The sequence below is a fragment of the Desmodus rotundus genome, chromosome 12, assembly GCF_022682495.2.
Source record: "Desmodus rotundus isolate HL8 chromosome 12, HLdesRot8A.1, whole genome shotgun sequence".
In the NCBI taxonomy this organism is placed as follows: domain Eukaryota; kingdom Metazoa; phylum Chordata; class Mammalia; order Chiroptera; family Phyllostomidae; genus Desmodus; species Desmodus rotundus.
The window spans coordinates 56,344,057-56,357,957 of record NC_071398.1 but is presented as its reverse complement, the minus strand read 5'-3'; the positions used below and the strand labels follow the sequence as shown (position 1 = coordinate 56,357,957).

General features: G+C 48.6%; 1 protein-coding gene across 4 annotated transcripts in view; it reads right to left on the bottom strand.

Annotated features, from left to right (window-relative positions):
* CDC14A (cell division cycle 14A) overlaps window positions 1-13,901 on the bottom strand; it is a 118,153-nt gene that overhangs the window by 90,541 nt on the left and 13,711 nt on the right. For all 4 annotated transcript variants that reach the window (XM_045203788.3, XM_045203789.2, XM_045203787.3 and 1 more), the window contains exon 3: window positions 1,508-1,583. In XM_045203788.3, the coding sequence (XP_045059723.1) occupies window positions 1,508-1,583 (76 nt within the window). The remainder of the gene's footprint in view (window positions 1-1,507; window positions 1,584-13,901) is intronic.

The following is a 13,901-nucleotide window of genomic DNA, read 5'->3' as shown; positions in this document are numbered from 1 at the left end:
GTAGTTGCTCTAAGTAGCCCACCGAGTCAGACAGGAATGTTATTTTCCTAATAATGATTCCTTTCTCTTCGATCACTCCAGGTGGCTGTAGGGTCGCAAACTGTTCACTCTAATACCCAGGTCATACCAACTGCGTGCATACGATCAGGACTAGTCAAGAAAGCAACGGAATCCCTGGGTCCCCCGGGGAAGAAATGAACTGGGTATTACGATGAACAATTATTGATGAGCCATCCTTTCCTTGTTAACTCATCCACTAAAAGTCCACTTTAGATTTTTATAGGAAACCCGTGTTAGGAGATCATGTGCTTCCTCGGTGATTACAAAAATGTCAACTTTCTAAACTGTAGGCTGTCGCTTCTTTTCTGAAAAATGAAGAACGGTTTAGGGAAAGGAATTTACACACGTTTTTCAAGTCAGACAAGACTTTGTGAATTAACTCCTTAAAAAGTTCATTGCAACGGATCTTATGTTACATAATTACTGACTTTAAAAATCTCTTTGGTGGCGTTTGATGGCCATTTGGCATTTTGAGCTCAATGGCAAAAATGTGAGTTCATAAATATACAACATATCTGACAGGAAATTCTCCACCAAAGACTGTCTTTTATATGTAAGTTCAGTAAAAATCAAAGCGAAAGGTGATCAGCAGCTCCAGGGACGAGGCACAACCCCACCAGGAACGTCTTACCCAGCAGAAAGGACAAACTACAGGAGCAGTATAACTTGGCCATTATCCTTAAGAGGATGCAATGTAGCATTTCACCTTCCAAACTGAAACACTCTACTTAAGATCCTCATTTAGAAAATTGGAAGAAAAAATAAGTATTTCTTTCCATGCAATGAAAGGAGTTTACCAACACTAAGAACACAGATGTCACTTTTCCTCGTGTATGCTTAGAAATGAAGGGCAAAAAACAAAAACAGAAACAAAACCACACATGAAATAAAAAATCTAGATGGACATTGAATGTATGATCCAAATGCTGCCATAACCATTAAAACCCACGCTCTCTGTCTCTGCCAGTTCCTCCCTCTTACTTGGCTGTTAACGCTACAGAGACAGTCATTCAAGAAACACGCAAAAACTTAAATCTTGATCGGGCAGAAAACCGTCTGAGCCAGGCTCCCGCCGCGCGGCCGTGAGCCCTTCCTCACCCGGCAACCCTGTCCAGGGGCAGATCCTAGGTTGCAGGAAAGCCAGCCTGGGAGGGAATTTGATAGACTCATTAACGGCAACCTGGAAGGTTTTGTGCTTTCTTTCTTAGATCCCTATTGCAATGACTTCATTCAGCTCGTATGTCAGTTCATCCTGAAAAATGAAAGAGGTGAACATGTCCTTTGTAGGGGACCCAGGAGGATCAAGTTCAACGTCTGTGTGAACAACTCACATGAATCTCCCAAGCTCAGAATTACCCAACCAAATGGGGTGCACGCAACACTCCCGCTGGTCAGCCTCACGGTCAAGTTTTGAACCCCGAAACATAGACATCAGCACGGTACTCACTTTTAGTTTCTTGTTTAGTTTACAGCAGTATCTGTACAGCATTGCCAAGTTCAGAGGTCCGAAATCTGCATAGAAACTGAGATTTAAACAAAAATAGTAGTTAGTAAAAATGTAATTTTCAGTAACATCTGTGCTCATTTTCTTTTCATTAAAGTTGCAATCAAATTTCAATTATCTTCAGAAATAAGGGCCAGTTTAAAACTGATTCACAGGAATCCAAATAACTAATGGTTTCACACTTACGATGCCTTCTCGTTACTATAACTAGTCTCTCAACCGGTAACTAACTGGACAGCTTTGAGCTCCACCTCCCTTTACCTCCCTGCCAGGACCTTAGTTACGTAAAAGGGCTGCAAAGCAGGCACGTGAACACAACATGTATGTGGCCTGTGCTTCCTGGTTTTCTTTTTCCTTTGTATTGAATTGATTGGGGTGACACTGGTTAACAAAACCACACAGGGGTCGGGTGCACAATTCCACAACACGTCATCTGCACACTGTGTTGTGTGTCCCCACTCAAGTCAAGTCCCTGTCCATCACCATGTCTCCTCCCTGTACCCTCCTCCACCCTCCCCATCCCCGGTTTCGTTTCTTTATCACCTACTTAATCACAGAGCTCGTGGACTCTGGGTTCCAATTCCAACTATTCCCCTCGAACTTTGTTCTCAGTTCTCAAGTGTCCTAAACCCAGTGGCCTCTGCACCATCCTCCTTGAACCCTGTGTCACACACGACACGCAGGCGGGTCTCCCTCTCTCAGCGCCCTGCCACCTCCAGGACATGTCGACGCCAGCCATGACTTTAGCCTTTAACCCAGAGGAAGACTGACAGCTCCTGACCCGAGACCCCGCCTCCGTCTTTTCCACCTCCGACCACCTGCTCCATGTCCCAGTGTCCAGGCTCCCACCACCGGGACCTCAGAACGTCTAAAACTCACCCGTCTCCCCTTCCCATCACCCTCCAGACTGAAGACACTGTGCTTCCCCTCGTCCCTCAGGCATGAAACCCTCAGTCAAAGGAGGGCGACAAGTCAGGGTTAACCTCACTATCATGCATCGGATAAGCCGCTGCTCTAAACTACCCCTCCCTCTGCCATTCCCACTTCAGCAATGAAAGCCCAGATCCTCCTCCTCTCCCACCCTTATTATTTGAATTTGCTCTCCCCACTGCCCAATTATCCTATAGTCCAACCTTAGAAAGCAAGGACCTCCTCTCCAAGTTCCCAGAACCCAGCATCCAAGCCACTCCGCCGACCTACTGTGCACATAACCCCACACTGTGAACTGTCTTTTAAAGTGATATCTCACCTGCCCAACTACAGAGCAAGCCCCTCACACAGGGACTGTGTTTTCACACCTTATCTGCTTAGAAAACGGCCAGCTCACAATAGAAAACTTCAATGAATTACTTTTCACAAAGAATATTTCGATGCTCCATTTCAATTTGGCCTACACTATATATTTACTAAATGTCCAGGTTAAAAAAAAAAACCTTCTCAAAAAACCCTATTTTGAGGGAATCATCTGATTTCATTTTTTTCTGCTACCCCAGTTACACGATCATGGCTACGTGGCTGCACTACATCAAACCCGCCGACACCCGCCCGCCTTACGTACGTAAAGAATACCGACCTGACGTGGGGGTGGGAACTCACGTCAGCCAGGCTGGTAATATTTTAGAACTTATGCTCCAGGTAACACCAACATTAGCTGTCCCTGTCCACAAGCCTCGTAAGAACACAGAGATGGATGGATGGATAGATGGATGGATGGATGGATGGATGGATGGATGGGAGGAAAGGAAGGGAAGGGAAGGGAAGGGAAGGGAAGGGAAGGGAAGGGAAGGAAGGAAGGAAGGACGGAAGGAAAGGATGGAACTTTTGATGATTTGGAACAAAAATTTTTGATTTCTTTCGAAAGTTCCCAGTGTGGTGTTGTGCTTTATTTAACTATGAACAAAACACACATGAATCCAAAATGACCTACGCCAACGAAACCTAACTGCTACAGTCCGAGACCTGTCAACGAGAATCCACTCAAAAGAAGCTAAATGAAAACAAGTGTACCAATAAGCACCCGCCGGCACTGAAGAAGGCAGCCCTGGGTCGATCACAGAGATTTCCTTGTCTCCGGGATATGGGAAGCAATGTGCTTGACTGATACAGCTCGTTTTTTTCTACTTGAACATGAATATTGACATGTGGAATTTTAAGATGAATCTGGCATTTTTAACTCACTTTGAATAATTTCAGGAAAGCAGATAAAATTAAGGTCATCTAATTCCAGTTTCAGGGATCAAGACGGAAAGAGGAGATGGGAACAAAAATAAATTTAAAAACACTGGAGAAGATGCCAAGCAGCACGAGGGGAGTAGAGATACAATGTTTGAGGACAATGCCCTTCCCCCTCGGGGGCTCATACATTTCCCAACAGCGACATCAGGCCCTGCCAATTCTAACCCCCCTTTGTTCGAGGGGGTCATATTTCCAATAAGCCTGTTTGGGGGCGGGAGATAGATAGAAAGGTAGAAGAGGGTCTAGCCCCTAATGCCCTTTACTGGCCCTAAAAGCAACAGGTTGCTCCAGGAGCATGGAACAGCCACAGGGAAGAAGGTGCACCTGCACCTTGGCCACAGCACCAGGTAAAGGGCAGAGGACTCACAAGCAATCTTAACCCAGAGAGTTCCCCACCTCGCGATGCCCTGAAACTCAGAGGACCAGCCTTTATATTTCACAAAAGTGGGGAGCAGGCTTTGAGGCGCACTAAGAAATTCAGTCAAGACCTTTGCGCAAAGTAGCCAAGAGCTACTCAGAACAGGATTTCAAGAGTCAGCATTGCCACATATACAAAGCAACAAATTCTACCTTAAGGTCCTTCTACACATCCTTTCCTACAATGCTTACAGTTCTAAGAATATGTATATATTTATAAAAATAAATTTTTCATTTATTTTTTTTCAAATACAAGTGAAAATTTAGAAAGTCACTGAGGTAGAAGAAGTGAGCCAGCTGGGCTGCGTGGGCTCAGGAAGCAAGTTACAGAAGCAGAAGATGGGCCCTTGGAGCTTAGGGGAGAGAGAGCGAGCGAGCAAAGATACACACCTTGAGGGAAGAGGGAAAGCTACATATTTATATTGTTTTCTAACTAGCTAAACACATTTCTGGACATGTCAAGACTGACCATTGGGGAAAAAATGGTCCTGGTTGCCCACAGCACACTGGGTCATCACTAACTGGTGTAATAAAACGCCCTGAATATCATGTAAAAGACACCTTCCAACCAAAACAGTATGTCCTTTCTAAGAATCTTCCTCATCAGAGGTGGGAGCGGGGAATGGTACCATCTATTAGCTAGAGAGAAATATTAAAATACAAACATAAATTGCTCTGAACTGAAGTCAGTCACTTGAGCTGGGAAGCGTAGAATGTGTCCTCGGATCCAAGGCGGGAGAATGAAAGGATTGGGGTAGAAGTCAGGGTAGAAGAGGGAGAATGGAAGCTCATCAACCGGGGGATAGTGGAAAGGGGAGGAGACATGGCCAAGGCGAGGCCTGGAGGGACACAGAGTGACGTTAACCACACTGGACAGTGTCTTCTCCATCCCGGCACTTCCCAGGAGAGGCCTCCAGGGCCACGGCCACGCAAGGACCCCCCTGCTTTTTCTTGGGTGGAAGGGAGAGGGGCAATCCGATCTCATCTGAGCAAGAAAGCCATGGCTCTATCATTATTTTATTATTTCAGAGTCCCCTCCACTGCCCCCCCACATGAATGAGTCAATGAGCAAGCGTCTCTTACCTATTTGATTTCGTGTTGCTTTTTTTGAACCCACTCTAATTTAAGAGGGTCCATTCCCAGAGGAATCAATGCTTAACTCACTGAAGCACCTTACTTTATATACCAGAAGGTGCACCTGAAAATTTCCAACTCCTCAGCCAAAAGATAAGCTACACTGCAGGCAACACTCATCCATCCATCCAACAACACGGATGACTGCTGATCTGAGCAAGACAGTGCCGGTTAACGCACTTTTCCGTTGAAGTTTTTGGGGGTGACATTGCTTAATAAAAGTACATGGGTTTTGGGGGCCAGGGAACAGATGAATCTAAGAGTGCCAACAATACAAAAAAACTTAACTGCATTATAAAGAGGATGAAAACTAAGGCATGCCACCTCTCCGTGTTTTACCAGCACTGCTGACGCTTTTGCCCATTCATTCACTCACGCGTTCTTTCTCGAAAGCCTGCTGAGCGCCTCGCTCTCACCCACCAGCAACACACCGCCCAATGAGACGACAAGGAAATACGTTTACCCAGTGTGATAAATGCTAAGGAGTAGTAGCCTCCCGTGCACAGTGCGATGATGGGTGTGTGTGTGTGTGTGTGTGTGTGTGTGTAAAATTTGGGTGAAATTCGTCAGCACAGCCCTGTGGGCTACACACGCCTTCAAATATTTTTCCTATCAATAACACGCCGGGCAGATGATAAAAGCTCCTACACAGGATTGAAACCCATAATAGTCAAGTTCCAAAGAGTCTGAACTTGCTCAGCAAACACTAATCTAAGATCAAAGTACAGTCCGCGTTTTGCTCAGGCCCTTGCAGGACGGTAGGCCACAGTTGCACTGCCACTGCTTCCTGGGGACAGAGGGTGCGTGCTGGCTGTCTAGGAAGCCCCCAGCTTCGCCCCTGCCACAGAGAATCTGATGGAAACTAGAGACCTCTGGGAACGCTCAGTGTCCCTGGACCGGTGCCTCAGCCTCCCCGGGACGCCACGTCCTTATCCGCCTAATGAAGCAGCTGAATTAGGTAGCGTCTGAAGTTCTCTTCTGATGCTGTGTTACATTGTCTATGCCACTTCATCACGGCACATCACATTTCTGGCCGTCGATTCTGTTACAGACTATATATCTTATCATATACAATGTATACGTCATAATGCGGATGAGACAACAGGTTCTGGCTGGGGTGTCTAACCCGTGGTCCACGGGTCACATGCCGCCCAGGATGGCTATGAATGCAGCCCAACGCAGAATCGTAAATGTACTTAAAACCTTTTTTTTTTTTTTTTTTGCTCATCAGTTTTTGTTAATGTTTGTGTATTTAATGTGTACTCCAAGAAAACTGTTCTTCCGGTGTGGCCCAGAGACGCCAAAAGGTTGGACACCCCTGTCTACGGACGGTAACCCCACAGGGTGGCCATCTGATCTTAAATTCCTAGCTGGGCAGGTCACGGTGCATAGTCAGGCCCTAGGCCTATCACTTCTTTGGTGGAAGGTTTGAAGTCAGCCCTGTCCATTGTTCTTGTGCATCTAGGTGGACCCACCTCTGAAATAAGCAAAACCACCCTCAAGTGAGCACGTGATCTTAACCATCCTGTAGCCCAGCCCCTGCCTCGCCTTCTCCCACCCTCTCCTACTCTTTTCCTGCCGTAATTCCAAATGCAGAACTGTCTTTCCCCGCAGTGTTGAAGATCTGGGTTCCCAGCAACTGTCCTCGGTTTGGCCCAAATAAATTCTTATTAAAAAATCCCTACAGGTCTGGACGTTTCGTCACCCAGGGCAAGTAGCAGGGCCACAGACGGCTTCAGCTGCTGCTCCCGTAAAACGGGTCTGGCCTTAAAAGCCGAACGACGGACTAGATGGTATTGGGGAAGCCTCCTGGCATCCGGGTCTGGGACTCGGGAGCCTTCCCTCTTTGGAGCAACCCAACTCCTGACAACCCCCTTGGAGGCTCAGATTAAAGAAAACAAAAGAAGGCTTCGGGAATGCACTGGTGAGATTAAATTCACTCCCACAGAAGCATCCTCCAGCTGAGTAAACTAACCCCTCGGTCCATGGCAGGTGCGCAAGGCAAGAGCGCTACCTCCACAAGCACTGACAGAAAACGGGGTGACGTCCCCAGTACATAATGGATGCGCCTGCCTCCAACCTTGTAGAGCCACTGCCGCTCTGGAAAGGAAAACGAGGACTCTAAACCACGGAGATGATCCCACCGCCTCGTGAAGCTCCTGGAATTAAAACCAAGACCCTAAAACGTGCCCAGGAGGCCCAGGGAGGAACAGCCCCCACCTACCTCTCAGGGGCCTCATTTTGCACCATTTCCACCATTTTGTACTAGAGTACACTCCAGCCAAGCAATGTGTTTTCGTTCCTGCCTCCGGCCTGTACCACCTCACCCTCCCTGGCCTAGAAAACACCTATGTAGGTTTAGGCCTCAGCTCCAGTCACATGGGAAAGGCTCGCACAGCCCACCCCAGCTCGCAGGCCAGGCTCCATTGTTAGGTTTTACAAAGAACTGCTAGGTCTTTCCTTCCGAGCAGTTGCAATAACCCACCGTCTGAATATCAGATTAAGGGCCTTCCACCATGCACTGGACTCTACACTGAGGAGCCCTGCGGAGCCCCACGAGAGAGACTGGCTGCCTCTCGTGCAGGGAAAGGAAGGCGCACCCACACACAGTGCCCCCTGCAGTCTGCACCTTGATTACTAGCTTGCTGCAAATGAGGCCGGATCTGGAAGCAGCCCGAAATCTAAAGAGCCTGCCCCCAGCTACATACACCCCCCAACCCCATTTGTTTTACGAGCCCCTTCATTCTGTCTAAGCGTTTTTGTAGAGCTGGAGGAACGCGGACCAGCACCACTTCTGGCTCAAGTGAAAGGCGGAATTTAACAAGTCCACCATTCACGACTTCTAGGCGAGACCTTGCTCGGTTTTTTTTGTCTCACATTCAGAAAAAAAAGTTTCTAACATTTCGGATTAATTCAGCTGCAGAGAATCAATAATGCTCTCTTAATTCCACCCTCCCTTAAACGAAAATGTATAGAATAAGAAGTGTATAGAAGAGAAATGTATAGAATAAGGAGGGGAAGGGATTCGCCGAAGAATCTATATGCATAACCCATGGACACAGACAACAGTGTGGGGATGGCCAGAGGGCCGTCAGGCATCCCACCCACCTCCCCTGACTTTAAACAAGGAAATACCTCAATATCCAGGATGGGCATTGTCTATTTTCTGCGTAAAGATCACAAAAGATGAAGATTCTCTTTTATTTCCATGATAGACCCCCCTTTTTATTTTTTCTCCCACTCCCCAAAATAAAACAAAGCAACAAAAGGCAGCCCGTCCTTCTCACTTTAAGCGGGAATCCTTGAATTTACCTTCGATGCCTCCTCCTCCTCTCTGTTCATCTGTCAGCCCATCCTTTCTAGACCCTCCCCTATCTGGCCTTTCTGGTCCATTGCTATGACCAGGCACACCCCACTGGCCGGCTGGGGAGGACTGTCCAGAAGCACAGCTCTGGCGGGTCTCTCTGCCACTCACAGACCTGTAGAACAGAGATCCAAATGCCTCCCCGTAACCCATCCTCCCCAGTGCCCTCCCGGGGCATTCAAACATTTCACCTGACCCAACAGAATCTTGCTGGTCCCAAATTCTGAAGTGTCTTTCTTTCCTTCAGTCCTTCCTTATTCACGCATTTGTTCGTTCGGCTAAAATCCGTCCACCCAGCCCTGGGCTGGCTGGAGGGCCACTACTAACAGTAAGCAAAGCCAGGTCACCTCTGTCCTCACCGAGATCATAAACTACACTCTCCGCTCTTTCACACCCTCGCGAAGCTGGTCAGACGTCACTATGAAGCCTCCGTCACCCCGGCAGTAATAACCGCTTCCTTTCCTGGACCCCCAACGATACATTTGCAGCTTTTGTCATTATTTATTGCCCTGTATTTGCGTCCGCTTCCTCCTCCTGTCTCTGCGTGTCCCCGAAGCGCTGGCCTAGTGCTCTGTACCGACATCTACCCCAACTGAATGTTCGTTTCTCCTGCAGCAGCCTGCAACCACGCAGGAGGTTTCAGTGATGCTTTCTCATTTCCCGTAAAAGCGTTAATGGGTTTGTTTTCTTTTTTTTTAGCCACAAAGGTGTATTTAGCTGTGGCTGAGAAAGTCATTGACTGCTGGCTATGGAATGTGTTTATGAACTTACAAATGAGAACATCTCACGTCCTGAGAGCCTACTTCAAACAAAACAAACCGCCCTGCGGTGCTGACTCGCCCTGCAGGGATGGGCGGGGACAGCTCCCCGCTGGACTCCCTGTGGCCCATTTGGACCTCTCTTAGGCTGCCCGATAAAGACTCACCCTCTGGAACTGAGTCCTTAGAACAAAATTTGCATTTTCACGGGGTTTATCTCAAGCAAACGGAAAGAACTGATAAGGAAGATGAGGGACCCACCTCGAATGCCAAAGAGGTCGCAGCAGCAAATGTTTAAATAAGTCAAGATCTAGACAGTGGCCTTTGACTCCAGGGGGTCCCAAAATTCAGCCGTGACTGGTGAATGTGTGCACATGTGTCTACTTCCTGCTCACCTGGACTAGCTCGTAGTGCTGTTAGGTACACGGGTATACACACACACACACACAAGCACACATCTGAACCTCAGGCGTTGGAAATAGCATGGAAAACGTGGCCCTGAATAATACTGGGCTATTTTTGCAAGGTTAGGGTGGAAGGAAGGAGAAAGGGGGAAGAGACTAGAAACTTACCATCCTTTAGAAACCCAAATAATTTTCTGAGTTTTTAAGGAGAATTCTAGGCAGAAACCATTACATCTTACACCAGCTAAGCAGCATGAACATTTCTCCAGACAGCCTGCAAAAGCAGTTTCCAGAAGCTTATGAAAATTGGCTTCTTTTGTCTTCACTCGTCCTATTAATATATAATGATAATTAACTCAATTCTCATTCTCTCTCTCTCTCTCTCTCTCTCTCTCTCTCTCTCTCTCTCTCGGCAGTCCACTGCAAGGAGAAAAAGTAAAATCACACCCACAAAAGTGTAACCATTAAAAAGACACTTGAGCTGCCACCACACATTCCCAGATATGCCTGGACCTAAAGTCTGCGCACAAAGTCAGTGCCACACTTCTGGCCAAAGCCATCGTTGCCCAAGTTGGAAGGTCCAGGCACACAGGGAGGGGCAGAGCCTCCTGCTCAGGACAACTAGGAACTTGCTGGAAGCCTAAGAGTGTGGACTCCTGGGCCCACTGCCTGAGGTTTGCATCCCAGCTCAGCCACTCACCAGCTCAATGACTGTAGGCGCTACCTACTCTCTCTGGGCCTCAGTTTCCTCATCTGTAAAGTGGTCACAACAATAGCACTTAACTCCAAGGGTTGTTCTGAAGATTCACTGACTTAATGGGCACAAAGCACAGAGAACACCGCCTGGCACAGGGCTTTACAGGTGCAACGGGTCTCTGAATTCAACCAAATCTCCTCTTCTGTCCACATCACAGAGATCTGCAGGAGAGGAGCTGACCAATGAGGACCCTGAGTTCATGCACAGGTGTATGTGTCTGCTTTCCATTAAAGTAACCTACTTGCTACATATTCAATCTGAAATACCAGTGAAGCCCTGGCTGGGTCAGCTCAGTTGCTTAGAGCGTGGTCCTGATACACGGAAGTTGTGGGTCTGATCCCCAGTCGGGCACATAGAGGAAACAGTGAATGTATCAAGTGGAGCAACAAGTTGACGTTTCTTTCTCTTTCTCTCTCTTTCTCCCTCCCTAACAATTTTAAAAATTTTTTAAATTTTAAAAGTTATAGAATATATATAAATAAAAATGAAATAAAATTAAAAAGCAAAAAGGTCTCTTCTCACTTTTACCTCACCCACATATATTTCCAGGCAAGAAAAGTTCCTCTGTAATTCCAAGGTGGCCCAGGTTCTCATTTTGACTCAAACCTATGCGACCGACTAGATAAAAGAAATCATTCTTCTATAAATTATTTATCCAAAGTCCCTGGTGACATGCATATTGGGCTGCTTTAATAAAGTGTAAATGAAAACTGAACGTTTTCAATTATTTAAGTCTGCACGTGTGAGCTACTGAGTCCTCACAGGGGCGGCTCCTTCTTCGGGTGCCACAACATTGGCGAAATTCTCTGAACCGCTTCAGCACCTGCTTCCCATGGGTCCCCAGAGCATGACCGCGGGGTGCTCCCTCCTGCCATGGCAGCCTGCCCTCCTCACACCCAACTGGGGAACACACAAAGAGGGACACGGCTGGACGTGAACAGCCCGCCACTACCCTCCGCGGCAAACCCCTCCGGGGCGTTAGCAGCCCAGCACCAGCATCGCCATAGAGGCGCACGCAAAGGTTATGACAATTCACGTGTGTGATTTTGCTAACTTTGCGACCAAAAGGTGGGAGCCAAGTTATAAAGAGCAAGCCTGCATGTGGGTTACAGGGCCCCCTTCCCCAAACCCCAGGACTAGCCTTTCTGGAGAGTCGAGCCCTCGAGGCGGCTGACCCAGACACAGGTAAATCTTTGAAAGGCTCCCTTTTCATGGGGCTTTTGTCCTACGCGTGGTTTAGATTATACTCTGATTTTAATTCTGATCTGTGAAATCATAACCCAAGCATATAATGCATGCTTTCTTACCAGCCACATTTCACTAAAACTGCTCAGGCCTTTCTATTGACATGGTAAGTTCTATTTATAAAGCGAGCAGAAAATTCGGACTTTCACGTCTCATAAAATAGCCTTCCTTCCCGCGTGAGGCCGCTTGGCGGAATTTTCTCCACCCGCTGCACAGGAGGCCGCCACTTCAATCGCGAGTGCTGTCACCCTAAATGACAATCTGCACAAGACACAGCCGTGTCCAGGATACGCACAGCCTAATATTTAAGGCGTCTACTTCCAGATTCAAAAATTGTAGCTGCACTTCCGAGGTGACAATTGAGTCGGACAGGGAGCCCTGCATTCAACATCGGATGGATAAGGACAGGGGCCCAGGGCTGTCCGAGGGCTGTGGGACCATGTGTCCCCTCTCCTCGGAGACAGGTACGTTATGATAGGATGGTCGAGATTTTTCTCACCGCAGGCCACCCTCCGTCGGCAGAACCCAGGTCACTACGACACGGGTCCTTCCAGGGCCTTTGTGGTCTCGCTCCTCCTCTGCTTCCAACAAGAAGTGGAACCAACGATGGGGACTCCAGTGTTTCTGCCCTCAGCTCTGTCGCCTCTCTCCCGGGCCACGCTGGTGCCCTCAGACCTCAGTAGCTTCTCTGTGTCTCTCCCCAGGATTCACGTCACTCTCACTGCATGTCATTACTTTGGGGGAAAACTCCCAAACTGGAGAACTCCACATTTCCATGACAGCTCTGAAATGCCTTACATTCAACGTCACCGAAACGCAACACAAGAGCCTCCTTGCACCCAGGTCGATGCTTGTGCCGGATGTCCTGTCTCAGGAAGCGGCTCCAGAGGGGTCCCCAGCATCCAAGCTGCCTTGAGGACTTCTTCGACCCCTCCTGTTCCTCAGCACCCCACCCTCCCCTCCCCACCTGACCTGCCGCCAAGCACACGGATTCAGACCCCTCCCTGCCACCACCACTGCCACCACAGTCCTAACCTAGGCCTGGATTTCTTCACCCCGAACACCCTAAAATGTTTCTAGGTGGGCTTCTACCTCCTGTCGAATCCATCTTAAGTGATGCTATTGTAGGAATATTTTGAGAGAGGATGTACGTCCTCCGGCACCACAGGGCTTGGTTTCACATTCCAGCTCCGCTACCTCTTACTTCTGTGGCTCTGGCCAAGTCCCCTAACCTCTCTGCACCTTCCTCTCCTCCCGTGCACACGAAGGATGACCATCGTACCTGCCTCACGGAGCTAAATGAACTAGAGCTGTGAAGTACCCAGGACAGCCAGCCTCTGGCATGCACCTAAACGCTCCATACTTGTCTGCCATTATTCAGAGCACAGACCCAGGCTTCCCGTGTCCCCAAAGCCCTCAGGACAGTCCCGCGGTGTTCTAGGACACCACGTCTCCTCACCCTGACACCCAATCTGTCTCTGGCTGACCTTCCGGCTTCAGATTGCACATCCCCACTTGACCTGTACCCACGCCAGGCAAACCGGAGGACTTCGCAGTCCCTGAGCACCCTGCGGGGCACCCTCTGCACCCTGGCTCTCCTCCCGTCTGGGCTCTCTCCTCTCACATCTCAGCCTGGTGAGACTCTGTCTGCCTGCAAGCCAACCTTCACTGCCCCGTGAACCTCTCACCCAGACCTGCGCCCACCTGCCTGGGAATCCCTCCGAGCCCAGGGCTCACCACAGTCCCGCCATTCTCCCTCCAGGCTCGGAGCTCCTTGAAGGGACATGGCGCATTCACCATCGCTGCACGGATACCACCCAGCCCTGCGTAACGTGCTGGGTAAGAGGGGGCGTGGGGGACCAGGGCCACCTCTGTGCCATGGCTGTTGGGCAATTCAAGGCCAAAAGGCTCTGCCAGGCCGGAGGCCTCATCCTAGATTCCAATGACATCGAAACTCACAGTAGAGACTGACGGTCTCCTGGCTAGTCTTTCTTTGTAAGACACCAGAAATAAATATTAGAGC